Source organism: Dicentrarchus labrax, unplaced genomic scaffold (assembly GCF_905237075.1).
Source record: "Dicentrarchus labrax unplaced genomic scaffold, dlabrax2021, whole genome shotgun sequence".
Lineage (NCBI taxonomy): Eukaryota > Metazoa > Chordata > Actinopteri > Moronidae > Dicentrarchus > Dicentrarchus labrax.
In genome coordinates, this window is record NW_026136703.1 from 21,279,458 (window position 1) to 21,307,201 (window position 27,744).

Sequence of the window (27,744 nt, forward strand, 5' to 3'; positions counted from 1 at the left end):
GTTCATTGAACTGTTTTGAATATAACCTGAAATATCCATAAGATATGTCACTTAAGCAAAGGTTTTCAGCTTACTACATGACAGAAAAGGGTTGGGAACCTCTGACGTAATGCAGCTGAGAGCTCCAGAACCAGTACATTGAAATTTAACTGCAAATTCACAAATTAACTCAACTTCTACAACCACCTTTTTTCTTTACACACCTGCACACAGACACAGACAACTAAAAAAAAAAAAACATACTATAAGTTAAATAACACTCAGACTCAGACTTTTTGAATTCCTGTATTTCCGACAGCACCTGAAGGCAGCAGCTGTTCTACCTTTGACCAACCAGCGGGCGGGGAATCAGCTGATTGTGTCACATGACCGAGCACAACAGCTCAAGAGTAAGCAGGGGCTAGGAGGGCATATAAACCCCCCAGTTTCGGGGGATAAACACCACAAAGAAATGAGTAAGTAACTTCACGGCGTACTCTCTAACCTCTAAACGCTCCCGGATACGCGTGTGCTCGCTGTTACGGAAGCTGGCGAACTTAAATGTTTGAGCTGCAGCCAGTCAGCAACGTTTTCTGCTAACGCTAACGCTAATAGTGACATAAAGGTAACTGTCAAAAGAAGATGGAGACGTTTTTAAAAAGCACATTTAAAGGACACAGCGGCTCACTGGACGGTGGTTGTGATTCGTGTTTTCTGTGTCAACGTGCGCGGTTCTGTTCGCACAGACAATTAAAGGTACAGATGTTGGAATTAGATTGTTGTGCAACGTTTCACATCTGTGGTGAGTTACAGATGTGATCTCTGAGTGGGTCATTTAGGATAAATAAGCTGCGATAAGTTGATACTTTTTGCTGATCGTGTCGCAAATGTACAAAGTAAACTTAAAATGAGTGACAATGAGATTGAAAGTGTGTCTGAATTTGTTTTGGAGAGATTACAAAAAATAAATGATGCTGTAAAACATGTAAATTGTGTCCATGCGAAACATCTATTGCAGTTTTTAATAAAAGTTTTAATAAAAGTCTTTGTAAACAAACATTAAAAACGTTTTTACTGCTATGCATGACTTACTGTGTATAAATATGAGGAAATACATATAAAACCAATTAAAAAAAAAACACATTTTATAATTCGAAAGAGAGTTATAAGAGTTGTTAACAACGCTGCTCATCAAGAACCAACTAACCTATTGTTTATTAAAGCCTCTAAAATTCCTAAAAAGACATTGCCTATTTTAAAATTGCACTATTCATGCATACAGTAAACAAACAAACAAATTACTAACTGTTTAAAACATTAAAAATAAATGTATTTCTTTAAAGGGATTACTTTCTGGAACAATTACACCGATGAACTGAAAATGTCCGGCACACTTTGTAAGATTATTTATTTATTTTTGTCCAACCTCAAACTCAAGACCGCTTTCTCTTTCTGTTTCAGGTGAAAAACACTCAAGAATCCTCTTTGGCTATATGGAAGTAAAAGTGCCTCTCCGGTTGTGACCACTGAGCAGAAGAGTGTCACTGTGAAAGAGGACATGCATCCCTTTGGCTGTGAGTCCGAGACCTCCCTTCAGGACCTGTTTGAGTACTTCAAGAGGTGCCTGCAGCATGCAGAGTGGGAGCTGGCCAGTGCCTGCGTGCCACAGCTGGTTAACTCAACGGGAGGACTTTCAGAAAACCTACGAGACATAATCAAAGCTATTGTCTGCCATCCGTACAGTTTAAAGTGAGTCACGCAGCTGCATGCTCACAAGACATTAGGGTTTTCTTTGTGTATAAAAAAAAGTGAATTGTTTGAGAAATCAAATTAAATGTGATATTGTTATTAGGTCTGCAACAGTTTTCATTCCAAAAACCTAACCCTAATATTTGTGTGTGTGTGCTGTGGATTTATTGTGTGTTTGTTTTGCAGATGGGAGTCTGTGGGCAGTCCACACAAACTGGCTTGGTTTTGGCTTCAGGTTTTGGAGAAATTGACAGAAGAGCAGGTAATGCTCTGAAGAATCAAGTATTCTCTTGCTCTCTCTATTGTCCTTATTTGACTTAAATGTGAAACAACATGTTGAGTCGTGTCAGCCTCATGCGGTTTTGTTGGTATCCGAGACCATCTTTGTTTGTGTTAACGTACAATACACAAATCAGAAACACCATCTCAAAAACTGCACCGTGCGCTTTCACAGAGCAGACAGTATTGGGTTAAAGGCATCTGAAGCACCACCAACAGTGTGACACGATATCAATCTTGTTTACTCTCCATTTCAGGTTCCTCCCAATATCAGGAGAGAGCTGGAGTTCCTGCTGCTCCTGGAGGATCTGGGGTCAGAGGGCATACCAGAGACTCTTCTCAAGGTTATTGTTATTTTGACTTTTGTCTGTAATCACACATACAGTTGATGATGAGGAAGTTAAAAATAAATAGAATAGAATAAAGTGTTTAGATAAATTAGAGGCACATTTTATATGTTCACACAGGGTAATTAAACTCAGATTAACTCGATTTGTTTTACTGTTTTACATTTTGTGCCTATAGACAGAATTGAGGACTGAGATAAATTATCTTTCAGCAGGAGTTGCACCAGGCCTTCTTGGACACGCAGTCTAAACAAAAGGCCCCAGACGGTTCAAGGACAACAGATGCTGCTGTTGAGTCTTGTCTGCGAACCTTATTGGAGAAAAAGAAGCCCAGACTTGCCCAGTCTCTTGCACATTTCTTACAGGTAAACTGAAATACATTATAACAATAAGGCAGCACAAAATTATTAAAAGAATAAAAAGCATGATACAAAAGTGTAAGAATAGAAATATGTCTTATGTGCATGTATGTGGACATGAATTTATAAAACTGAAACAAAAAAAAAGCACTTTATATACCTTGTTCTGGGTGTTTTTAATTCAAAATTATCATCTGGATGGTTTAAATATATTAAGTGGGTCTAAATACATACAGTACCATATACAGTATTTACTACTAAGTTTATGTGTTGTTTATATAGTAGTAATACAATACTTATAATAATAATAATACTTACAGAAAGTACTGTATAAATCCTAAAGGTACAGCTTCATAAAGCTGTTAAGGTTCATATTGTTTGTAGTTGTAGAGTTAAAAACAAACATTTAGTGTATGTGTAGAATTTTGCTCATTTTACAGCACCAGCATGCTCCACTGTCCTTATTTTCCCCACCTCCAACAGGACCAGTCATGCACAGAGGACCATACTCTGCAGCACACGTTCATCCAACACCTGATGAAGGAACTGGGAAAACCGGAGAGGAGGCAGGAGAAGGTGGAGGAGTGGGTGGAGGAGATATACGCCGTGCTGTCTGTGATGCCATGGAGCTCTCGTAGAAGCGGAGGGCAGCTCGAGGCGCTGTGCGAGGCGCTGTGGGCGGCCAGAGACGGGCCCCTGAGAGAGGAGAGGATCCTGAGTTCTTTGCTTCGCCCTCGGTGCGACGCTCTCGTCTCTGCGTACTGTTCCACCGCTTTGAGGCTCCAGAGGGATCATCTGTTGAGGAGCGCACCAGACACGCAAGGTAATCTAAGCTCTAATACATTTTAAAAAGTTTGCTTCCTCTGATGTTAAACTGGTTGTGCTGCCACATAAACATCTTGCCTTGTTACTATAAATCAGTTCCTCCTCTGACCTTTTTTACTTCAGATTTTCTTTAGTTTTATAATAACGGTACCAATAAGTGTTCAACATTGTTGAAGAGCAAACATTGGATCACCCTTTTCCTCTTTCAATCACACTTCTGCTTCTGTGGCTGTGAAAAACGTTACATGTGACAGGCAGCTGGTTTTGGTCTTCTGCAGTGTACATATCGGTCTATCTTACTAATGACACAGACCAAGTTTATATCAAGGATATATGCAAAGCAATGTTCCCCAAAATGCTACCCGTAATATTTAATTTACAGGGAATGTTTTTCCTGAAATACTTTTGCATACCTGTGAAATACTTTATTAATTCATTCACGTATTTTTTTATATGACATTTACCTTACTTATAACACGTTTTGCATTCCATTGTAATATTAACATTTTTTTTAAATAATAATAAAATAATAATAGTGGGCAATAAATTGATTCATTTGCATTTTAAAACTATGCAAAAAATGTCTGAATTGTAAAATTGAGATTTAAACTTTATAATGTGGGGATAAACAGCTGCTAAGGACTCTGTAAAACAAGTGCCGATCCACTCATCTGCACAAAGAAGACATTACAGATGTGGTAGTGTTTCACATGATCAAATATATGGTGTCTTGTGTAATTTGTTTTTAAGAACAAGAAATCTATTAAAATTGTAAATCAGATGTGGTAGGAAAAAAATCTGAGATTGTGTGGTTGTCATACTTATCAGCTTGTTTTCATTGTTTTCTCCTAGTGGACCTTCCTGAAGCAGAGAAGCTGGCCCTCAGTCTATGTTGCCACAATGATCGTCCATCCATTTGGAAGACCATTTATTTTGAGTGCCTTAGTAGTGGAAAGCACTTCCTCGAGCAGGTGTTGGTAAGTGTACCAGGACTATTGGAAAAATATTAATACTGATTTAAAAATACAGTTCAAGTGTGTAAAAATTGGCTGTTTTTTAACCAGATTTTTCTACGAGAAGTAATGTGTAGATTTGTGTCTATTAGTAGCGTTATAATGCTAATTTGTTTTGTAATTTCTACTAGATCCTGACGGTCTAATACAATTAGTTAGTAACAACATGTGGTGAAATTCAATAATGTAATAAGATTGGCTCCTTCCTGTAGGTTACTGCACTGGACCTGATTAAACACGAGGAGTTTTCTCAGCTGAGAGACTTGCTGAGGTTGGAGTTCCAGCCTTTGTCTCGACTGCTGTTGCTTCTGGGATGGACTCAGTGTCGCAGTCTGACCTCAGCTCAAACGCTGCTCAGCATCCTCCACCAAAAGCAGGTCAGAACTGAAATCATTCAGCTGTCCAGACGTGCACTTCCTCCTCTGTGTGACTTAAGTGGAAAACTGGTTGCAGATCAGCATATTGTTAAGTATTTTTCACAGTCTGCTGTGGCCATTAGCTGATTCAGTCTTTACCTTTTAGGCTCCAGCCAATGACTCTGTTCTGCAGGAGTTTGCCAGTCTTCTGTCCACTCAGCTTGGAATACTTGAATGGTGTAAAAACAACAATCCGTAAGCACTTGTTTCTTTTATCTTTTTGAAGTTTGAGTGGCATTTAACTCCATCTTAATCATTATTTCATTTTAATATTTACTTCTTTTGTATTTTGTTTCTTCAGAGGTATTTCCATGGATGCATTGCTGGCACAGCTTCACACTCTGGACAATCACTCTGCTCTCTATATTTTGCATTCACTGACTCCTTTGGCTCAGTTTGAAGAGCGCAAGATACTGCATCTGCTGCAGCAATTGCCAAATTCACCAGGAACAGGTCAGCATCTTCATCGTGCTCTCTCTTCTTGTTTATCCATTAGTCTAAAATTAATGTTGGGGATAATAATTTACGTGTTTTCCCTGCAGAAGACGCTGAGGCCATCAGTACTCTCAGTTCCGGTGTGCAAAGGAACATAGTTTTGTTCCAGGGGTTCTGTGCCATGAAGTATGCCATCTATGCTCTCTGTGTTAATGCACATAAATACTCAAATTGCACTGAGTGCAAGTCCATGCAGCAGCAGAAACATAACCAGCCTACTGAAGCAGAATTGGACCAAAACGAAACCTTAACTTCCTCAGAAGGTACGAAATGAAGTTTTAGTTTGATAACAGATGATAGAAATTGTTTCCTGTCTGCTAAATTTAGCTGATTATAATCTCACTTGAAAACGTCTTTAATTATACTGTATTTGTTTTTAGTTTTGTTAGTGGAAAGTCATACTAGTGCAGTCACTAAAATACTATACAATACTAGAATATGTTGAAAAACAATCTAACATATAAGCCAAATATAGGTAAGATACAAATATCAATTGTATCTTAAAAGATAAACAATTTTAGTTGTAGTCAAACAAAAAAATATGAACTGCAATGAAAACACACAGGAAAAACTGATGACCAAGATATTGTTTTATTTGTTAGACAACAAAGACAAAAAAAGACAATCATTAAAATAATCTCTTGTTAGCTGAGAGCTTTTGTTTGTTTCTCCTTTTTTCTGTTTTTTGTCAGTAGGCACAAAATCAAAATCTACACACAATATAAAATATATATATTTAATTTCCTCTTTTTCTATTTAATTTCTTGATTGTGCTTTATTACTGAAACAAGAATCACTGATTATTTATTGTTGATTGTAAGCTTACAAGGTTGCATTTGTTCATTGATCTTTCTTATATTATTCTGACAGATACTCTATCTACCTTTTTGCATTTCCAGGTTGCCATTTGCTGTTCCAGCACTACCTGTCAGAGTGTCAGCTCTATCTGGAGGCCGTGCCTGCGATGTTCCGCCTGGAGCTCCTGGAGAACATCTTCTCCCTTCTCTTCCTGTCCACCACTGACTTTGCCCAGCTGATCCAAAAAGACACAAACCTAAATCAGAACACAGGCAATGCCACACAGTCAGAATGTTTATCAGAGTCAAGAAACACAAATGTAGAATTGGGAACCAAAGCAAAGACAGATGAGACTGAGTACAGCAGGAAAGAGAACCAGAAGCTGCTTTCAAGTTCACCAACAGCAGCCCACCGTTGTCATCTTGACCTGGGACACTTTATCCAGGGCTGCAAGGGGTTTCTGGCTGATGTGACGACCATGGAAGGTTTTCTGAAGCTGCTGAAAGAAGGGCTGGAGGGCATGTGTGTGGTGGGCCAGCAGGAGGGACAGGAGGCGGGAAGGGCGCTGCCTAGAGAGGCCGAGGCAGCAGAGAGCATCGGCTGCTCTGTGACGGCTGAGACATTCGGAACTCGTCTGCAGAGGTTGTCCAAACGCACCTCAGAGGCTCAGTGGAGGCTGCAGATCATCACCAGCAATCAGGGCAGTGGAAACGGTGAGACCTACAAGCTAAGGATGTTTCTTTTAGCTTTTAAAAACTTTTTTGATTTACCTTTTCTGCCCACATAAAGGAAAATCAAGTGCAACTAAAATTGACATTTAACTGCATTTGGCATTTATTCTTTAAATGTTGATGGTAAATTCACGTGCAGGTTCAGAGAGTCCTCTCCAGACGTCAGCGGTCAACTGTCCTGTCCCTTCTGTGGGACGCAACAAGAGCTCGAGCCTGAGGAGAAGGAAGCGACCAGGCAGACATGCTACAGAGAGGCAAACCTCTGTTGAGAAGCAAAATGGAGAAGTTAGCACGAGCGCATCAGGTAAGACATGAACAACAACCTGTCCTTTTCATATGTACATGCACTAATCGGTCTGTTCAAAGCACTTTGAGTCAGATCTGCTCATTTGTTTAAATCATACATGAATTTTTGTCTTACAGAATAAAAATCCTTAAGAAAATTAAGTGTAGATTTGTAGATTTATTAGTTCATTTGTCTGTTGTCAGATGGTGGAGGAGCAGGTTGTGTGGAATTGGAGGTTTGTCCATGTGGTGGTCCCCACAGCTGGCTGGTCCCTGCCATGTTGTCCCCTCCTGAGTCTCTACTCATGTCCTGCATCCGCCGAGGGAACTTCATGGAAGCACATCAGGTCCGTGTGGCAAGCTGGACATAACAACGGCTTAAATGTTTTTGCAAAAACAATTTGTTTTTACCAGCTTAAAAGTTGATGTTTATGCTGTCACAGTGCAACTGCTGTTGTTGCTACTACTAATATGACATTACTACTACTAATAATTTTCAGGGTTCATCTCCTTTAAGTCTTAAGTTGTAGGTACATAAAACAATAGTGGTCAAATTTGTATGTGCAATAAATTAAAGCAAATAAATAAAGTTATTGATTCTTTCCATTTGGGAAATGTTTATGGTATTAAGACTGATTAACATGGACAAGTCAGCATGATAGGTTATTATGGTAAATATATTTTTGTGTCCGATTCAGCAGCAGTCTAAAACTATGTAGGCTGTTTGGAGGTTATGTCTAAGTTTAGTTCTGTCCTGTCTATTTCTCTGCAGGTGTCTCTCCTGTTTGATCTGGGGGCGTCCGACTGTTGTGGTGAGCTCGTGTTCATGAAGCGCTACAAAGAAGTCCTGGTGGAGTTGGGACAGGTGGAGCAGAAGATGGAGAGCCAGTCTATGTCTTCATCCTCATCCTCCTCAGAGGGTTTGGTGACAGCAGCTGTGTCGGGCGCAGGGAGGAGTCGGCTGGGCAGCAGTGGGCGATCAACCCTGCAGGCCATCGGAAGTGCAGCTGCTGCAGGTGCGAAAATGCTTTTTAAACCAGTTCAGCCCTGATATACCTGCCTAGAAAAAAAGCTCTTTGTCCTTGACTCTGAGGGCTGAAACCAAAACCTGACAAACATTATCAAATTCCATTCTGGTTGTGCTTGAAATATCATATTTTGACTTTGTATACATTCAGCCAGTTATCCAGAGGATTAAGATAAACTACTAAGCTAACCTATAAATATCACGTTGTTGTTATTTTTCTTGATAAACAGTTAAGCATATTAATGTAGTATTGTTTAATAGTCAAATTTACTTGTATTCATGTATTATGTACATATTACATACAGTTGTTGGTGTTTTTAATTGTCACATAATATATATGGTATATTTATGTACAACTCAGGATCTGACTTCTGTTTGTGTTTCCATGTAGGTGTGGCTTTCTACTCCATCTCAGACATAGCAGACCGTCTGCTCAGCACCCCTACTAACCCGATGCGCTCACTGGAGGAAGGCTACTGGCTGAGCTGCTGCGCTTCAGACCCCTCTGGCCTCCTTTACACACTGCTGGAGGAGCTCAGCCCAGCAGCCATGGCTGCCTTTGACCTGGCCTGCTGCCACTGTCAGCTCTGGAAGACGTCCCGACAGCTGCTGGACACAGCAGAGCGCAGGCTCAACAGCAGCCTGGAGACTCGAGGTATGCAGCCTGAACTTAAGGGTCTTTTATGGAAGAATTATTAGGAATGTAGATGGTGCTGGTTACAGAACAGCAGCTTTTCACTGTTAGTCATATCATTTTTCATTTTGAATCCGTGTCTGCCTCCCCAGGAGTAAGAATCGACCCCAAGGTTCCACATTCTGAGGCGATCTGTGGATTTCCCATGGTATTACAGCAGATCAACAAGATCCTGAATCATTCTGCCACTAATAAGGGCTCTGTCAAAACAGGTATATAAAACTACTCTTACATTTTCATTAAGGGAATAGGAACATGTGTACATAAATATCAACGTGCTATTTAGTTAGATTGATAGGTTAAAAATGTACTTTTTATACTCCAGTAACAATGACATTTGATATGAAAAATTAACCGAATGTCTATAATAGTTTCTTTGTTACTGATCCGCTCTTGTTCATAGAAGCTGTTGGGGAAGACCAAGTGTTTGCCAGCCCATTTGGTTGCTGCATCCAGGAAGTGCTCCTGTGTTGCTACCCAATACTGAGCGAAGAGTGCATCGCTGCTCGGCTCAGTCTTGCTCAACGTTTAGAGACCACCCTGCACATCCTTAGCACTGCTACAGATGGCACAGGTCAGCGCAGTAACCATGGCTTTTCAGATGTCTTGCATGTTTACCAAGAATGTGTAATTGGTGGATTGCCTTGTGATAACTTTAAAATACCAGAAGAAATTACCACCTATAGTGTTCTTAGCCTTCTATGAAAAAGGCTGAATGTTCTGTATGTCTCCTGTTTAACAGAGAGCAGTGTGGGCAATGCTCTTCTGGCACTATTGGTCGAACAGGCCAGTCTGAAGCAGTCAGAGCTGGACTCTCACCCTGTGCGCTCCAGCATGAAGCAACTGCTTCGTTCTTTGGACCAGCTTTGCCCCTTTGAGCCGGACGGAGATCTTGCCAGACCAGATTATGTGCGCAGTTTCCTCGACTACGTCAACACACTAGCCTCTGTGTTAGTGCGCAGCCTTGGTTCAGAAGGTAAAGTAATTTGTTGTTGAGGAAAGATGAGGTGGAATATGTGCCGCTATGGGAAATGGTTGCTAATCTAAAAACAGAAGTATCAGTTTTTAGATTCTTCTGCCTTGAGGGGTTTGGCACTGGCACCTTCCAACAACGTCTTTTTAAAAGTGCATAGTGCTGTTTTATTAAAAATTCTTTCAGATCACACCATCTTTCTCCCTCCCTTGCCCCACTGATATTATCCTAGTTGGTACTAGGAATCAGATCAGCAGGCAGTTTATAAAAAGCTTACTTTTATACCAAGTCATTTAACCTTAATAGGGACTGTCAGTGTTCTGATTTGCCTCTCTTGCTGTTTCTCTTAGACCAGAGCAGTGAAGTGAAGCTTGGGAATCCACTGTTGGTGTTGCTTCAAACCCCATTTCAGCTTCTCTCCCACCTGCTATTTGACAGACAGGTGTCTCCTGACAGGTATGTACAGTGGTACAAGCTCCACCAATGTGAACAAATATACACAAACTGGTAGTTTGCTGTGTTATTTGTCACCTTATTGCAAAAGATTATCCGAACTGCAGCTAAAATGTGTGCCTATTATTGTGTGCAATAATAGTTTACATGAATTAAACTGAAACACATTTGTGATGTATTTTCATTTGTGATGATCCTACTTGATCAGTCTGTGACACTTTAATCTGCTAGGTAGTTTAATACAACAAGAATGAGGTTGGAAAAGGTAGAAGGTTCCACTTTTCTGTTGGAAGCAGCAATATAGAGAAAGTTGCTTGTCTCATCTTAAGTATTACTCTTGGATAGACATTAAACATTTCATTAATGATAATATGAAAAAAAGAGATTTAAGACAAAGGTGAAATATAACAGATAAAACTAACTGGATAAAACCTGAACTATTTCATCCTGTTTTATCTCCAGAGTGCTGTCCTTGCTGCAGCAGGAAGGTCTGCGACTGAGCGTCCAGCAGGTGATTGTCCAGCGATGCTGTGAGACTCTGCCTGTGTGGGTCTCCTGTCCAGGCGATGAAAGAGACTCCAGTCAGGTCAAGAAAGACGATGGGGTGTTTGGCGTTGACAGCTTGTCTGTCCTCCTCCAACAGCATGCTCAGGAGCACAGGTCCACTCTGGCAGTCACAGAGCCTCAGTCTGATGCAAGCTCTGAGTCTGAGGTCTCAGAGGAAGACCACTCCGCTACACCCACCAACCTTTCCACCTCACCCACTTACCTCTCCACATCGCCACCTGCTAATTCATCGTCCTCCTCAAACTCCTCAAACTCCTCAAACTCCTTTCTCCTTACACCATCAGCCCTGTCTTTCCTGAAGTCTCGCTCCCCTTTACTGGCCACACTGGCATGTCTGAGCGCGTGCAAAGGAGAAACTGCTCGGACACAATCCTCTGGATGGTCTGGCTATTTCCGTAGTGGCCGTAAAGAGGTAGTCTTAGATGGAGAGCAGATTGCTCGTGAAGCAGATAACCTCTTGAAAGAGTTCCCTATTCTCCGGGCTTACCTTCACACCATGGCGGAACCAGTGCTGGGCACCCGGTTAACTGAGGGCGAGGAAGGTTCTGCTGGACTTGGGGCAGTTGTTTGTGGGAAACCCCTGGTCAGTCTCCTGCTGTCTGGGCCTCAAGATGAGGTTGCCCAGGCTGTGGCTGCTGAGGCCTTCCAGAAGGCTCTTTCCTCCAGAGACCTGGGCCAAGCCCTCAGTCTGCTGGAGCTGTATGGGCAAGGCTGCAGCCAGGAGGGGGCGCTAAGAGACCGCCTGCTTGCCTGTGCTGCTTTAGAAGGTGAGAAAACATAGTAAATGCATTTTTTTTTTTAAATTAAACAAGTGGAGGCTCATGGGAAAGGTTTGGTGACACTTGTGCCTCTAATATGAGATCCAACCTAATAAATACTGAAGTCACATTACTTGTTGATACTTTCTTAACTGTTGCCCAGCTACATGTACATGCAGCAGGTACATGTAGCTGTTTTAAGTAATTATTTAGCTAAACATTAACTGATTCCAACTTCTCATATGTGAAGTGTTATTTACTTCCTCCCTGCTTTATATCGGTATGAATTCATATGTACAGGAAATTGATGTTGTATCAGATCCTCTCCTTTTTTCCTTTTTGTCATAACTTATCCGTCTTCCAATGTTTCTTGTGGATTCTCTGATACAATATATGTTGAATTCATAATTTATATTACGGTTATAAATGTAACCAAGAGGTTTGCTATTTATTTGGTTTTCTGTGTTCAGATGGAGATGAAGGTATAGGTCAGCTGTTTCGTGTACAGGATGCTAACCTGCGAGCCCGTGTTGGACTCCAGGCTCTGGAGCGCTGGCCTCTGTCAGCCTGCCTGGAGCTGCTCGAGTTCTGCCTCAATGATCCGAACACAGAGACCTCACTGAGAACAGACTTAGAGCTCAAGAAAAAAGAACTGGACATCTATCGCTGGGTAATTTTAAGAACTTAATTGAGACTTTTGCTCTTGAGAGAAATGTATATACCACACTACAGCAAAGTGGTCATTCAGACATGCAAACCTAGTAGATACATGTGCAAGAAATAGTGTTTAAAAGCAACAGAGAGGTGAGTAATCGTTGAACTGAGAAATATATACCTGTTCTTTTAATCAGACATACAGTGAGCTTATGTAACATTGCAAGTTAATACTTGCTTTTGGCTGCCCCCCTCAGTATTGACTTTAGTTCTTGTTTTGCTTGTTCTTCCTAGAACTTTTAGTTCAGCATGCAATTCGTGTTTGCATGTAGTGTTCATTGTGACGTGCCAAATGTTTGTTCTTTCTTCTCTTCTTACAGATGTTGAATTTACAGCCACCGTTGCCCTGGGCTACCTGGCAGGAGCTGAGGACTGAGTCGAAGACAAACTCTGAGTCCATGTTATCTATGATGCTGGAGGCAAAAGTAAGTACAACACACCTGCAGCAGTTTACTTAGCAAACAATCACACATTGTAAATAAGATGTCAAATAAAAAGTTAATATTACCACAAATTAACACACCTCCTAATCTCCCAAATACATATTTACACCTCCCATTCTCCCAAATACATATTTGTTCATTTATATTGATATTTATGTAATATAAATCATATATTTGTTTTGTTTTTTCAGGAGTTTGCTCTTTGTGCACAGTGGGTTGAGCTCTATCCAGTATCTGAACAGCTGAGACTGCAGCTACAGACTGAGCATTTGCTTCATCTGCTGGAGAAGGGACAGACAGATGAGGCTTTCCAGGTCCAGACCACTCAACTTTTGCATAACTTAAGACTGAAATCCATTTAATGAAACTTTGGTAAATTGGTCAGAAATTTCCCAGGCATCACTGAAAACTGCAGTCATCCAGGTTCTTTGAATTCCTGAATGAGTGACAGTGGCAGTAAACAAAGTGGCAATGTCACCTCACACCCTGTGCAGGTTGAGATTTTATATGGACAAAGTCAAGGGTGTGACGTAGGCTACTTGCATGTCCTAGCTATAAATATGATATGGTAGCCTACATCCAGCCTCTCCAGAATCTTCTCGCCCTTAAAGGTTCTAAGTGACTGGCATGACTGGCAGTCATCCAGGCATTCACAGAATCAAAGTTACCTTCGTAACTTCCGTTCTGTTTCATTTATTTCTGACTGTCAGTGGCAGTAAATAAAGGATATGACTTAGAGCCGTAATGTCACAAGGAACACGCACATACTGGTCAGTGGTGAAATGGCTGAGTGTAGTGTGGACCCAGAGGCCACATTAGGGTGACAGAGCCTCAAAAAATTGTAAGGCACTGTTCAAGATGCCACTGCACAAATCTCCAATAATAACAGATAACATGTGAGGCAGCAGGATTACCGTGCTTCTACCCCGATGTCCCCAGGGCCTCTGAAGCCTGGCTTGACCGCTTCCTGCGTTTTAGTGCCCTTTCTGGCTGTGGCCTGAACAGTTTGCCTCGCACAAAAGGACCAGCCTGCAATCATCAAACAAAGGTGCTTGTGAAAGCCACACCTGAAGTTGTGTCCCAATGAGAGTGGACCTCAAGCGGCCACGTTCTTTAAACATTAAACCAAAGGAATGAAGTGCCACATTGTTTGTGTCACCCAACTCTCTCCCTTCATGCTATGGCAGTAACATTTGGTACTGGGCCAGGAGGAGCAGACAGGGAGTTCCCAATATGAGTCATGTGGGCAGCAGTGTCATAAGCCCATGAGAGAAGACCATTAGTGACCCGGCACGTGGTATTTAGGATAGCTAACAGCCTTAGAGGGCAACAAATTGTAATAGAGTCTCAGGCAGGATGACAAATACCAAACAACACAGAATGTGCTTATCTCTCTTGGACGTGCAAGCAAAATACAGAACTGAATCACTTTTTATTATGGCGCAGTTAACCTGCAAAGAACGCCAGGTTGAGAGATAAAAGAGGCCAGATATGTATCATGTGATTTTTTTTAAAGCTGTGTTTATAGTCTTTCAATTGTTGCTGTGAAAGTTCTCTTTTTTTGTTAATTGCCTTTGTTGCTTATTTTCTTTTTTCTTTTTTTTAGTTACTCGAGGGCCTTTCAGATTTTGTAGTCGGCCTAGACGTTTGTGAGCGTGCTCTGGATCGCCGCCCTGGATTGGCTGCCTGTCACTTCCTGGCTGACTACCTCACTCTGCATTTCCAAAGGCAGGTGTCTCCGGCACGACGACGACACATCCACGCCCTCCATCTGGGCTCTAAGGTTTGTGAATGTGAAGAGGTGCACTGATATAATTCTTGGAAGTAATATCCGTTTCAAAGTGCATAACATCATATAAACAGCTATAATAAATGGTAGACTTAAGATAAAGAATATTTCATAAATAATTACCAATAAGCAGATAATATAAGATAACATTTTTATTTTATTTGTTGTAGTTCTGTGGGGAATGTTTCCTTTGACATTTTTAACTAGTACTATATCTACAGACGTTCACTCAGAGGACAGAATAGGGATTTCTCAACACTTGTTGTCTTTTCCCTTCAGGGGACAGTTAAGTTCCTTTCTGGCAACTCAGCCACATGCCCAAGCATGCATGATTCTAGAAACTCTGGCTTGTAGAAAATAGCTTTGACACAATTCTTGAAATTTTAGAATTGCACAGGATATGATGTGCTCATCCAGTTCACCTGCTGGGAACTATTATTATGTCTTGCTACAGAGTGATGTGCATATGTTAGCAAATGACAAGATGAGTTGTGCAAGATCCAGTGTGTAATCATTTAGGAGGGTCTGTTGGCAGAAATGAAATATAATATTCATAGGTATGTTTTAATTAGTGTATAATCACCTGAATATAGGAATTGTTGTGTTTTCGTTACCTTAGAATGAGACGTTTTTATCTACAGGTGGCGGAGGTTGCGTTTTATAAAAAGTATAAAAAGTAAAACCATGTTGAACTGCCATGTTTCTATAGTAGCCCAGAATGGACAAACCAAACACTGGTTCTAGATAGGGCTTTTTGAGAGTTTCGTGGCCACCATAGTTTCTCTTACACACTTCACAGCCTGTTCATTCATGTCGTCAAAAACAGACGCCAGCAGTGTTCAGTTGCAATATGCAGCTTTAAAGCTAGATGCCACTTAATCCTACAGACTAGTGCTTTAAATAGTGTTGTAGGAATATAATTATTGATAGCAATGAATATATGAAATATCAGTGGATGTTTCATCCTCCAGGTGTTGCTGACTCTGCCCCTAGCGGCCAGGCAGGACTATTTCTCCCTGCTGTCGGAGCCCCTGCTGATGCTCGAGCAGCTGTTGATGAACCTGAAGGTGGACTGGGCAGACGTAGCTGTGCGAACCCTGCGGGGCCTGCTAGTTGGTCAGGAGGCTGGATTTGGTGCCGAAGACATAGATAAGCTTCTGGCAGACTACGCCTGCAAGGCCCTCGACTTCTCCTGTGCCCCCAGAGAGAGATCTCGATCCGGTCAGTCCAGAGTGCACATAGTATGGTGACAATCAATGACACATGCAGACAAGTGTTTACAAACGGTTGTGTATGTAGCATAGATTATAAAAAACTATGTGTATCGAAATCCGTTGAAATTTTACAATTGAAATAATAGTTTAGCTAATTTTATTTTGACAAAGTACTTGTACAATTGTACAATGCATTGTGTTAAGAGAAAATGAAACACTGAAGCATTTGAGAAGTTTGGTTTATTTTGTTGTATAGAAAAAGGTATATATAAACAGTATTCGAAGAAAGCTATCAATAAGTATTGTTTTGGTGACTGTACTGGTACACTGACAAGGACTCTGTCGCCCTCAGGCAAGTTGAGAGATTCTGGGAATTTTCTTTTCAAATTTTTCTTGGCCTGGAATCAATGTTTAAATAACAAAATGTGCTTCAAGAAATACTGTGATGTAACATTTTCAAGCTCGTATGTTAGCACAGCCAATGACCATAGATTGCAACTTGTGCCTAATTATATGATTGTTTTTCAGACTCTGTAATCAGCCTCCAGGATGCGCTGATGCAGTGTCCTGCTCAAGACAGCACCTCTGCATCGTCCAGTCGAATTGAATCTCCAACACCCTCTACAAGTGAGCGCATGTTTCAATAATTCTATGATACACATTGATCCTCCGTGGGTAATTTCTCTGCATGTGGAGTCACAACAGCACTGCTGGAATGTATATGTTCTTGCCTAAGGATACCACAGCTTGGCAGAGACTTGAGACAGTTTTTTCCTATTTGAGGAACATTCTCTTTAACCACAATGGACTTTTGCAGAAAGTATTAATCAATTTGAATGCATCTCATTGTACTACTACTGATTTAAATTCCTTGTTTGAAACTTGTTTTTTTATTGTTTAATTACAGACAGCACCCCTACACACACCCCCTCCTCAAACAGCACAGACAGAGAGAGGGATCGAAGCTCAGCAGGAAGAAAACGCCGCTCGCCTGCCAAGTTCCAGCCTCCAGACCAACCCCCAGCCCGCAAAGACTGGGTTCCTGATACCCAGCAGCACGTGTGCATGGTCTGCCAGCGTGAGAGATTCACCATGGTGAGTGGGCAAAAAAGTGTGAGATTCACTGGTGCTGTCATAAATTTAAAAAGAAGTACTTAAAGAATACACTACCTTACCTCATCTACTTTATTAAAAGTTTAATTTCATGTTAAGAATAATTCTTCTAATAATAATTCTTTTGTTTTCTCAGTAAATAATGGTTATTTATCTTTTGCTTTTTTCTCTTAGTTCAACAGACGGCATCATTGTCGGAGGTGTGGCCGCCTGGTTTGTCATGCCTGTTCAGAGCACAAGATGCCTGTTGAGGGCTGCCCGGGAGATGAAGTCAGAGTTTGCAACCAGTGTTACGCCTACTTTCACCCTGAGTAAGACAGCTAAAATCCTCTTTAGCAACGCATGTCCTGTTTTACAGATCAAGGAGTTTCCAGCATTCATGGAAAGTGTTGAACATAATAGCATTTCGAATGGCATAATCTAGAAAGGACACAAAAAAGTAATTGGAACTTTAAAGCATACTTTCAAAAGAATATAGTAGATTTTATTTTACAACTTGTTGTGTACATTGGCTGTTACTGTATGTGAGCGCCTACCTGGAATAAATCCAACCGGAATTGTGTATTGGAAACCGGACCTTGTACCACGTTTCAGTTCAGTTTCAAGGACCTGACAAATAGTACAATTTGGGGGTTTAAAATGCTCATTCTGCAGTCTTGAAAGTGGGGGGAAATGTTGGGAACATAAAATCAGACATGTTACTGTATTTTGAAATGTATTTGTGCTGTTTTCTTTCTTTTCCATGTGCAGTTCTGACGATGAACTTGAACCAGCTGAAGGTAAATTGAATAGTGTCAGAAACTGACTTATATATCAGAGTGAAAAGAAATGTCAGTCAGTGAAAGCCGGATGTAGCATTCTCAAATCCGTAATGTATAGAGACTATCTGCTCTTGTGTCTTTGTGCAGTGGCTGGAAGCCCCGTGGTCACAGAAGAAGCTCTGGATGGGATGCTGCATCTGCCTGAAGTGGTCCAACGACAGATCCAACTCAGCACAAACCCCGCAGAGAACCAGCTGCTGAGGAGCGAGTTCTATTATGAGCAGGTCTGGATTTTAACATTTATCATTACAGAGGATCAGTCATTCCCAGGTCTTTGCAGATGACTTTAATACAATAACAGTGACGCTTCAATGATCTTAAATTCCTGGAATGTTGTTGTAATAAACATGAATCAGGGTCCATGTCCTGTAAAGAATCAGAATTTACAATTAAGTGAAGTATAGAAAGCCTAAAGTTGAGGTTATTAGTTGACATAGCATTATACTGTTACTCAGTTGTCTTAGAGTAGAATTAACCTAGTGAATACAGTGTCTAATCAGAGTCTTTTGCTAAAACCCCAAGGCTCCCAGTGCTTACCTCTGTGTGGCGGTCTTGTCGCTGCACAGTGACCAGACAGCCTGCGGTCATCAGCTCATCAGCCACTGCCGCTCTCTGTCTCGTAAACTGACCAATCCAGAGGTGGACGCCTGCCTGCTCACTGACATCATGCGGCAGCTGCTGTTCAGTGCTAAGCTGATGTTTGTTAAGGTTGGCCGCAGCCAGGATCTCGCCTTATGTGACAGGTAAGATGTAACCCTAGGTCAGTGCAATGTGAACAGTTTGTAACATTTGTATGTGGGTTTTTTTTTTTGGACACTGAGCAGTTGACCCGTCCTGACTCCTACATCAACCATTAGTCGCTACTTAGCTAACTTTAAGATGTGAGTATTTATATGTTGCTTTTATCTTGTAACCATCTTCAAAATGCTGTTGTTTTTTCAACATAGACGAGCCTAGCACATGGCATATCTAAGTACAGGAAAGATAAAAGTTGACTGAGTTTCTGACTGACCCTTGCTCAACTGTCATTTGAGGGCAGAACAAAAAGGGGTGGGACTTAGGAAGGGTTAATTATTTAGATAGTGGGAAAGTGAGAGTGTGACAGAAATGGGGGCAAGTGCACTCTCTGTACATTCCCAGACAGTCTCAGAAGATATCAGGGAACGTACAGTAAGTGAAAACACCTGAGGGCGGACCACAGGTACGTACAGGCTTTAAAGCTGCAGAAATATATACACCAACACGCACCACTGACATTTTATCGCCTTACAAAGTCTTCACAGCTAACATGTCGGCAAACAGCTGTGTTCTTACATTCATCACCAACCCCTGTCAACAATCTGACTCACTGTTCCACTTTCAAAATCAAATAGTTGCTGTAAAACCTGTGGCTGCAAAAGCAAATCAATGAGCTGAAAGAGGCTAAAAAGCTCAGTAGAGATGGATGATATTTCTCTACAAGGGTTAATCACTATGAGGGACCTCTTACACCAGGACACAGAGCCACTGATTTATTTGAAACATATTGATTAATGCAGCTTTTAGTTGTTGGCTTCAGTTGAGGTCATGTCAGATGAGTTGTCAACCACACGAAGTATGCTGAAATGACTGCCAACATATCTTAAACTGATACTCATTGCGTGCTTGTACATGTCACTACTAACGTCTGTGTGTGTGTCTTCCTTTATCATTCTCACACATACACTTGTTTTGTTTCCTCTTTTATTTGTTGTCTGTTTTCCACAGTTACATCAGCAAAGTAGACGTGCTTAAAATTCTAGTGACAGCCAATTACAAATATGTTCCTTCTCTGGATGACATTCTGGAGACTTCTGCTGTCACACGTCTCCGTAACCAGCTGTTGGAAGCAGAGCACTACCAGCTAGCAGTGGAGGTGAGGCAGATGGTGGTTTTTACATCTCAGGGTATGCAAAAAAAATGTATCTCAAACAAAGAGAAGAGATGCATTGTGCAAGATTTAGCTACTAGCTACTCTTCACCTGTAGTTACTTGCAGCAGATAAAAAGTGCCAAGTACATTGACTCCCATAGTCATGTTTCAGTTATACAGCCAACGTTATGCAACATTTACACCCTTCCCACCCTGGTTCTGTTTCATAAATGAACGCTAATATGAATTCATACTGCAGTTATATAACTCCAATCAAAGGCTGTTGTACAGTACCTTCCACAGTCTGTGATTAGCTTGTGAAACCTTACTTATAATGCAGTGGTTCTCACATTTTACTGCACTACACCTCATTTATTAACATTGTGTGTTGATACACCAGGCTTATTTTATTAGTAAATAGGCCAGTCTGCTCTAGGCTACTCAAAGAGAAAATCATTTGAAATCAGTAGTTTAACCATTTTCATTCAGACCATCGTGGTGCAGAAGACATGTTGTGTAAAACCCTTACCTGCAACATTTGGATAGTTAGGCAGCTTATTAACTCACCCAAACTACTTAATAATTAAATTAGATAGAACATTTGGTTCCATGGCTGTTCTAATTGTCTCTGGTTGTTTGGCTGCTATGTTAGGTATCTACCAAGAGTGGCCTGGACCCTGGTGGCGTGTGGCAGGCATGGGGGATGGCATCACTCAAGGCAGGGAACCTTTCAGGAGCTAGGGAGAAGCTTGCTCGCTGCCTGAAGGCACCATTGGACCGCAACCAGCTCAACATGGGTCCCTTACTGCTGCAGGAGGTTGTCCAGCACCTGGAGATCAACGTGCAGCCCACTTTGGCCACGGTAGGAAGAAACATCATGGTTGCAGTCTCATTCTTAATCCAACCAACATCACTGCTGCAGTGGTAGGCATGCTGCTGTCTCAGGTCTCTATTATAGCTTGTACAAAAGCAGAAAATGTGTTCAAGGCTGTATCATGCTCTCCCTCTGTAATTACTGTAATTTAATCTGCATGAGTACTACACTGTAAAAAATATATATGTTTCCCAACTTGCATCTATTTGGCATCAGCCACACTATCATTGTCAAATGCTAATATATAACCATATTAACATTTTAAACAAGCTTAATGTCTTTCATGCAGCTAACAACCAAAATATTCTGACTGGACTTTGCAAAGAAAGCTTTAAAACTTGCCAATATAATAATATATAATAATAATATATTCTGCTTTATTAGCGATGCAGCAGTACAGTAGGTAAGGATAGCTCACACTAAAGCAAAGGTCCTGTGTTTGTGTGCCGTTACCTTGTAAATAGAATGGAAACACACATACATCACAACAACTATAACCTAAAAGTCCAGAAGTTATTGCTGAATTTGCCTAATATAGGTATGAAAAAGGGGAGAAATATATATTTAAGGACTCTATAATTGCCTACACAGCAGAAGTCAGATGTGCATACATTACTGAAGTCGTCCTGTACAGAATGTGCAATATTTTGCGACCCCACATGCCCCACGTGCATGACACCTCAGGAATCTCCCACGTATTGTTTAATGCCAGGAGGTCTTTGCTCCTTCACACGAGAAGAATGTGTGGCACTTGCACAAGCCTGTGCGGTTTCTATTGGATTGTATTACATGAGTTTCCAGTGAGAGAGCTTTGTTATCTATCTGGTTCTGTATTCTTCAGGTACTACTGGAAGCTTATTTAATCCAACCATGTCATACTTTCGATAAAAGCACCACTGTAATAACATTTATGTTGTATAATGTTGAATAAGAATGAATTACATTATGTGCACATATATTCTTGAGCTTTTGGGGGATGTTCTGTGTGTTCCTGTGTCTGTGTCAGTGTTTTGGTGAGGACATCTTGGCGTCCTTGCGGGAACTGGAGGACACGCTGTGCGAGGCTGGTCCCCCGGAGCGACCAGAGGGTCAGACACAGAATAGCAACCTCCACCAGGAGTGTCTCTTCTACCTGAATGCATATGGTACTCACCTGGCTCTGATCAGTTTCTATATGCGTCACGACTGCATGACGGAGGCCCTAAAATATCTGGTCAACAAGGTGAGGCTTAGTTTTTTTAATTTAGAATAAAGACAGCTGGCACTCATGTCCTGAAATACTTTGAGGGAAGTTCAAACATGTTTGGAGGTGTTAATTATTTTTAATCATTTTCATTAAGATCTCAAATCAGATTACTCAAACTCTGTCCAGTAAACAAGGTCCATGTGACTTTGGTTTATCATTGGTTCCCTTTTGGCAGCAAAGTACCCTTAGGTACCCTGTTTGTACCACAGGAACAAGCTGTAGTAAAAAGGGTTAAAAAGGGTTTTTATTGAGTGTATTGCTCAAGTACAGAAAATGAGTAAGGCGGCTGAGTGCACCTTCTTCTTCTAATAAAATTAATAAAAACTGAAGTGTGATGTATCCAATGTCACTTATCTGAAACAACTGCTGCACATGCCATTGCTTCTATTTTATTACTTATTACTTGTAAGTTTTACACGTTTTTTTTACTTTATTGTGCATCAGGAATGCCCAGATGAGGTGTTTCTAGAGGGTGTGTTGCAGCCCAGTCTGGAGCGGGGCCGTCTTGGCATGCTGCAAGGGATACTGGAAAAAATTGACCCCGGCCTGGAATCATGCAGCCGCTACCTCATCGCCTCCTGTCAGTTCCTGCAGCGGCGGGGATACTACCACACTCTCTATCAGATCCAGCAGTTCATGACGGTTAGAGTCTTTAATCTTTTTTTAACAAAAATAAGATTTATAGTGGCATTTTAGATTTTAATTATCATTTGAAAGTGAAAATAAAAAGTTGAGGTGAATTTCCTGGCTTGATTAAAATACTGGAAATCAAAGGTACATGGTCTGTGCCTTAGCCAACTGACCATTAGTGAACAAATTAGCCTCTTTTTTTCCCATTCTTACATTTATACCGTATCAATGTCCCAAATGAGGCGTCCCAGTGACCTAGTGGTTAAGACGTATACAGTTAGAGATTATAGATCAGTGGTTCCCAGCATTTTTTTTCTTATAAGCACTTAATATGAAGTTCTGTCTTAGGCATAAGGGGTAAAACTATGCAATAATTTGCAAGGAAAAGGCAAAAATAAAATAAAAAATAAACTATTCTGTGTAGCAGAGTTTTGTTTTTTATTATTTCCTACCACAATAACCTGTGAGATTCATCTAGACCTGACCTGCACATTGGGAGTCACTGCTCTATACAGTCAATCTTATAAAGGCAAAAATGCCCAAAAAAAGCTGCACACCTTTTAATTTTGCATTGGAGAGTGAGGGAATTATGTTTTTTTAACAGCTAATCAAATAATAAGTCTTTATTAATATGTAAAATGCTGTTTACCTGGACAGGATCATGTGCGTGCGGCCATGACTTGTATCCGATTCTTCACACATGGAGCCAGTACGTACCTACAGCTGGGAGAACAGCAGGTATATCTCTTTTTGTCCCAAATGTTAATGCAATTGTCCAAACTTTAAAGAAAATGTCCCTGCTCATATGAGGAAATTGACCCTGTCCTTGACCTTTGTACAGCGCTGGTTGGTCAGAGCCAAAGAGCACCTGAGGACATACCTGCAGGAGCAGCAAGGTCGGGGTTCTGGGAGGAAGAAGTCTCAGGTCAACTCATTCAGGAAGATGATGTCGTCCAATGATGTGTCCAGGTTATTTAATATACCCTTATTTTAAATAACGTAATGGAAATAAATCCACACTTTTGCCTCTTGATTAGAATTAAGTGCAATTCAATCTTGGGGCCTTCATTTCTTTGCTCTGTTACTTCCACTTTTGCTACCTGTCAAATAGACTTTTTGGATTTGTTTTTTAAAAATACCTCTGCTGTCCTATTTTTGTTAGGCACATGAACACAATTGAGCTTCAGCTTGAGGTGACCCGTTTCCTCCACCGCTGTGAGACTGCGTCCTCCTCCAAGGCTCCACAGACCAATACACCTTCCTCCAAGTCCCCTGGATCCAGCTCACCACCTACACTGTTTGGAGGAAGCCCTATGAAAGTTGAGGTTGCCTGCAAGGTGAGGTTCTGGTTGTGACTAACCCAGTACTTCCTGTACTTCAAAATCTATAATCCACTTCAGATAGATTAAGATGGTTAAAAGGTCCCACCACCTACCTGCTGACTTAGAGATGTGTTGTAAAAGGATACACCCCCAATTTTGGATGATATGTTGCTCCTATGTTGTTTGAATGCAATTATTTTTAAGTCACTTTGGATAAAAGCACCTGCCAAATAAATGTAATGTCATGTAAACATCAGTTTTATATATTTTTTTTTGAAGCCTTAAAGTCAGATGTTTTTGCTAGTGATGAAAATAAATAAGGGTTGAAAAAATAATGGTTTATAAATATCCAAATAATATGGCTGAATATGTTAAGTTTAACTTATTAAGAACATCAGCGTAATATAAAATATACATATTAAAAGTGAAATGCCTTATTGGGATTGTTTTTTGTGTTTCATGTATATTATGGTTATGGGAACATTCATTCATTCATTTATCATAAACTAATAGTCACTAATGTCTCCAATCTGTATTTTTGCAGGTGATGCTTGGAGGAAAAAACATAGAAGAGGGTTTTGGTATTGCATATAGAGTCATACAGGTATGTTCTATATTAGATTTGCTATGTTTACTGATTTGTTTGATTAGTTTCTCCTTTAAAATTTAAGAGTGCATATATCTGGCAACAAATCACATTTGTCACCATATGTCCTTCACACATCTGATTTTCACCAAACGTTAATCAGTTCTTTGTGTAAATCCATTCAAAACATCAGACAAAAAATGAGAAAAAACCTAACCCCCTGTCCAGGTGGCCGTGCTGTGATTTAGACACTGAAAACATTAAAAGGAAGCTTTCATTAACTGATTAACTCACTGTACAAAAACTACAATACAGCAACAACAAAACTCTGACACTTTGAAGATACATAGTCAAGTAGAGTCAAGTGAATTTTATTTGTTTTGCCCCGGAGTGACAAATTTGCCTCAAACAGCATCTGTTAAGTGTTTGTCTTTGTCTTTCTCTCTTCCTGCCTCAGGACTTCCAGCTGGAGGCCCAGGCGGTCTACGTGCGGGCCGGCCAGAGGCTTGTCCGACAGAGGCAGTATGGAGCCGTACGGCAGCTACTCAAATGTGTCGGTGAATCGGGGGCTGCCACCAAAAACGACTGTGATGCCCTCATCCTCAGCTGTGTCTCCATTGCAGATAAGGGACCCGCTGATGTGAGTGACAGAAACCTTTTAAAGATAGATGACTGTACTATTTTAACAAATCATGACCATGATTTGGCTCCATGTTGTCTGTGCTTGTTGTCCTTTATCTGATTTAGGCCAAGGAGCTGGAAAGTCTCATTCTGGAGACCAAGAGCACAGAAAGCAAGGTAGTGTAAAACTGATTCTTCTCTGCCTGTCACTGTTGTTGCTTTTCCTGACTGAGGCTGTTTATTTCTAAATGCAGAAATCACAATTTCGCTATTCTCAGGTCACTTTGGTTGACTTCCCAAGAAAAATTATCCTCTTCACTTCTGAAATCAATCTTTGTAGACCCCAGAAGGTTGTCTAATTCCCTTCATATCATCCCTCTGTCTGCAGATCAAAGCCTACCTGCTGTGCAGTAAACTGCGACCGGCGTACCTGCAGGCGGTGAAGCTGGAGCCGAGCCGAGCCGGCCCATTGGTCCAGGACGTCCTTCAGGCTGCAGAGGGAGCACAGGACTCAGTGATGCAGAACATCTGTCGCCAGTGGCTGTCCGAACACCACAACAAGTCGTCTCAGCAGCGCCAGGGCCGACCCAATGCCAAGTAAAGGTAAAGGCACTGTCGGCATAACAAGGGATTACACACACAGCACTTCAAAACCGACGGGCCGCAGATGAGCTGCAATTAAGAGGATCCAGGGTTTCTGACGTAACACGGTTCTATAAAATGTGTGGGGAGGTGATTAGGGAGCTTTTAAGATAAGAAGAGCAGCTGTTGCATGGTACATGGTGTGTGGTTCACAGCTGCAGATTACTAGAATATATATACGTTTCTATTGCAGTGGAAACTAGAAACCCTGATGATCACTTTCTGTTTATGTTTGTGTGGCAATTCCTGTCTGTAAAACGAATCTCTGAATCACCGCCGTGCTTTATTTCCATTCCGGAAATATTCTGCTGTTATCCCTCATGTGTACAGTAGTTGGGAGAGAACAATGCCACCGGAATGGCAACAACTATTACATAACAAAAACAGTCTTACGCAATATACGCATATCTGTTACTCAGTATTTGACTAAGATTAATCTCCTACCTCAGCCAAAAGGGAAAATATCTTAAACTGACTGAAGGCTTCTGACAAATGTGTTACTTGTAAGTCTTTTTTTTTTTTTTTTTCTCATTTTTATGGACATGTTAAACTGTGTCCTCTGCCAAGAACAATACATGTTCAATCTTGTTTCTGTAGCCCTGGTGAAGCTGTTTAACTGTTTTACCTGATATTGTATAGCACATTTTACAGCCAGCTTTCAGGGTATATTCCCTTTTGGTAAGGGAAATTAATTGCAAACAGAATTTAACTTATTTAAGGGCATTTAAGATGTTTTGAGAAAGAAACATGAACGTTTTTTAGGTTGGATACAGAAAGGGAACCCACTTATAGATCATGGTATTGATGAAGTTTAATTATCTAGAAAAACAAATCTAGTTGATCAACTGGTCATTGGTTTTGTCCTGGATGGCTGGTTTTTGTCTCATCTTGTGTCTCCTGTTTTGGTAAGAATTACCCAGAGTGTTGCTAATTTTACATCATGTTCTTCACTCTGTTCTCATGGGAGATTTGACCCATATCAGTGTGAACTATATAAATCCTTAATGAATAACTTCACGCATAATCAGTCAAATAATGTATAAAAAAGGGACATCTGTCATATGGTTTTCTTTTGATGTGTAATTCTATTTTTACCTTTTGTTTCACAAACCTGCACCACGGCCAAAACAGTGCAAATGTGTTGTCCGTCTCCACAAAACACGTTTTTAGTTCATTTACACCTTTAAAATTGTCACTTTTGTTGCTGGAGCTGCCTTTTCAAGGATACTAGAAAGCATATTTCAGAGAAACTGTTTACGTGGTCAAGAAGCAGATCTTTATCTAGAGGAGATCCTGTGTCGTCCCTTTGCCTTGCTTCCCTCTGCTGCACTAGTCTGAAGACTGAGACTAAAAATCTTCCTGTGATAATAATTGCTGATCGGCAAGAGATGAAAAGAAGACTTTTGAGATGCACACGTTTGACATTCTTGCACTCTAATCCTCCTTAACTTGGACTGTTGTCTCATCACTGCCGCACTTTATACTTAGTGAGTTCTTTTGGTAAAAAATGTTAAATATGTAATATAGTAACTGCTTTGAAGATGCAGGGACTAATGATTTTGAAATGTAATTGATTTCTCCATCCCCTGTAAAATAAAAAAAATGAAACAATAAAAAAATGTAAAATACAAAAATATGGAATATTAACCTTAATGTCGACTAGTTTCTTGAAATGAAAGGAAAAGTTTGACATTTTAGGAAATATATTTGCTCTCTTGCCTTTAGTTAGTTGATTGAGACCAGTCTGGTTGCTAAATGTGAAGCTACTGCTACCAGCCGGCTAACTTACCTTAGCATAATGACAGACAGACAGACACTTTATTTATCCCCAGGGGAAATTCAAGAGTGTATGCTTAGCAACGTTAGCCGGCTGCTAGCCTTAGCTTCACATTCAGCATACAGACATGAAAGTGGTATTTTTATATATATATATAATATAAACTTAACTCTTGGCAATAAAAGCATATTCCCAAAATGTCTAACGTTTCCTTTTACAGTACCACTGTGATCAAATGTGTTTCTGCACTGATTCAACTGCATCCAACATTTCACAGCTTACGATGACCCATTTCTCTGTTGTGTGTACAAATC

General features: G+C 40.7%; 1 protein-coding gene across 4 annotated transcripts; it reads left to right on the top strand.

Annotated features, from left to right (window-relative positions):
* The first annotated feature begins 342 nt into the window (after positions 1-342).
* zfyve26 (zinc finger, FYVE domain containing 26) lies at positions 343-27,300 on the top strand. 4 transcript variants are annotated; one of them, XM_051388252.1, is made up of 43 exons: positions 343-455; positions 1,441-1,728; positions 1,915-1,990; positions 2,265-2,351; positions 2,567-2,719; positions 3,197-3,536; positions 4,391-4,515; positions 4,764-4,928; positions 5,074-5,162; positions 5,269-5,420; positions 5,510-5,725; positions 6,362-6,973; positions 7,131-7,295; positions 7,481-7,623; positions 8,049-8,292; positions 8,695-8,958; positions 9,090-9,209; positions 9,401-9,571; positions 9,740-9,973; positions 10,321-10,426; positions 10,886-11,757; positions 12,219-12,418; positions 12,783-12,887; positions 13,097-13,219; positions 14,512-14,688; positions 15,666-15,915; positions 16,437-16,535; positions 16,816-17,003; positions 17,196-17,332; positions 17,772-17,800; positions 17,930-18,066; positions 18,365-18,585; positions 19,589-19,736; positions 20,385-20,594; positions 21,613-21,828; positions 22,297-22,494; positions 23,140-23,220; positions 23,324-23,451; positions 23,645-23,819; positions 24,349-24,408; positions 24,848-25,030; positions 25,138-25,188; positions 25,400-27,300. In XM_051388252.1, the coding sequence occupies exons 2-43, from the start codon at positions 1,538-1,540 to the stop codon at positions 25,610-25,612; spliced, it is 7,854 nt and encodes a 2,617-aa protein (XP_051244212.1). In that variant the 5' UTR covers positions 343-455; positions 1,441-1,537; the 3' UTR covers positions 25,613-27,300. The 4 variants fall into 4 exon arrangements, with proteins under 4 accessions (XP_051244212.1, XP_051244231.1, XP_051244225.1 ...); XM_051388271.1 differs by having other exon boundaries at positions 9,404-9,571; XM_051388265.1 differs by having other exon boundaries at positions 5,513-5,725.
* The last annotated feature ends 444 nt before the right edge of the window (positions 27,301-27,744 follow it).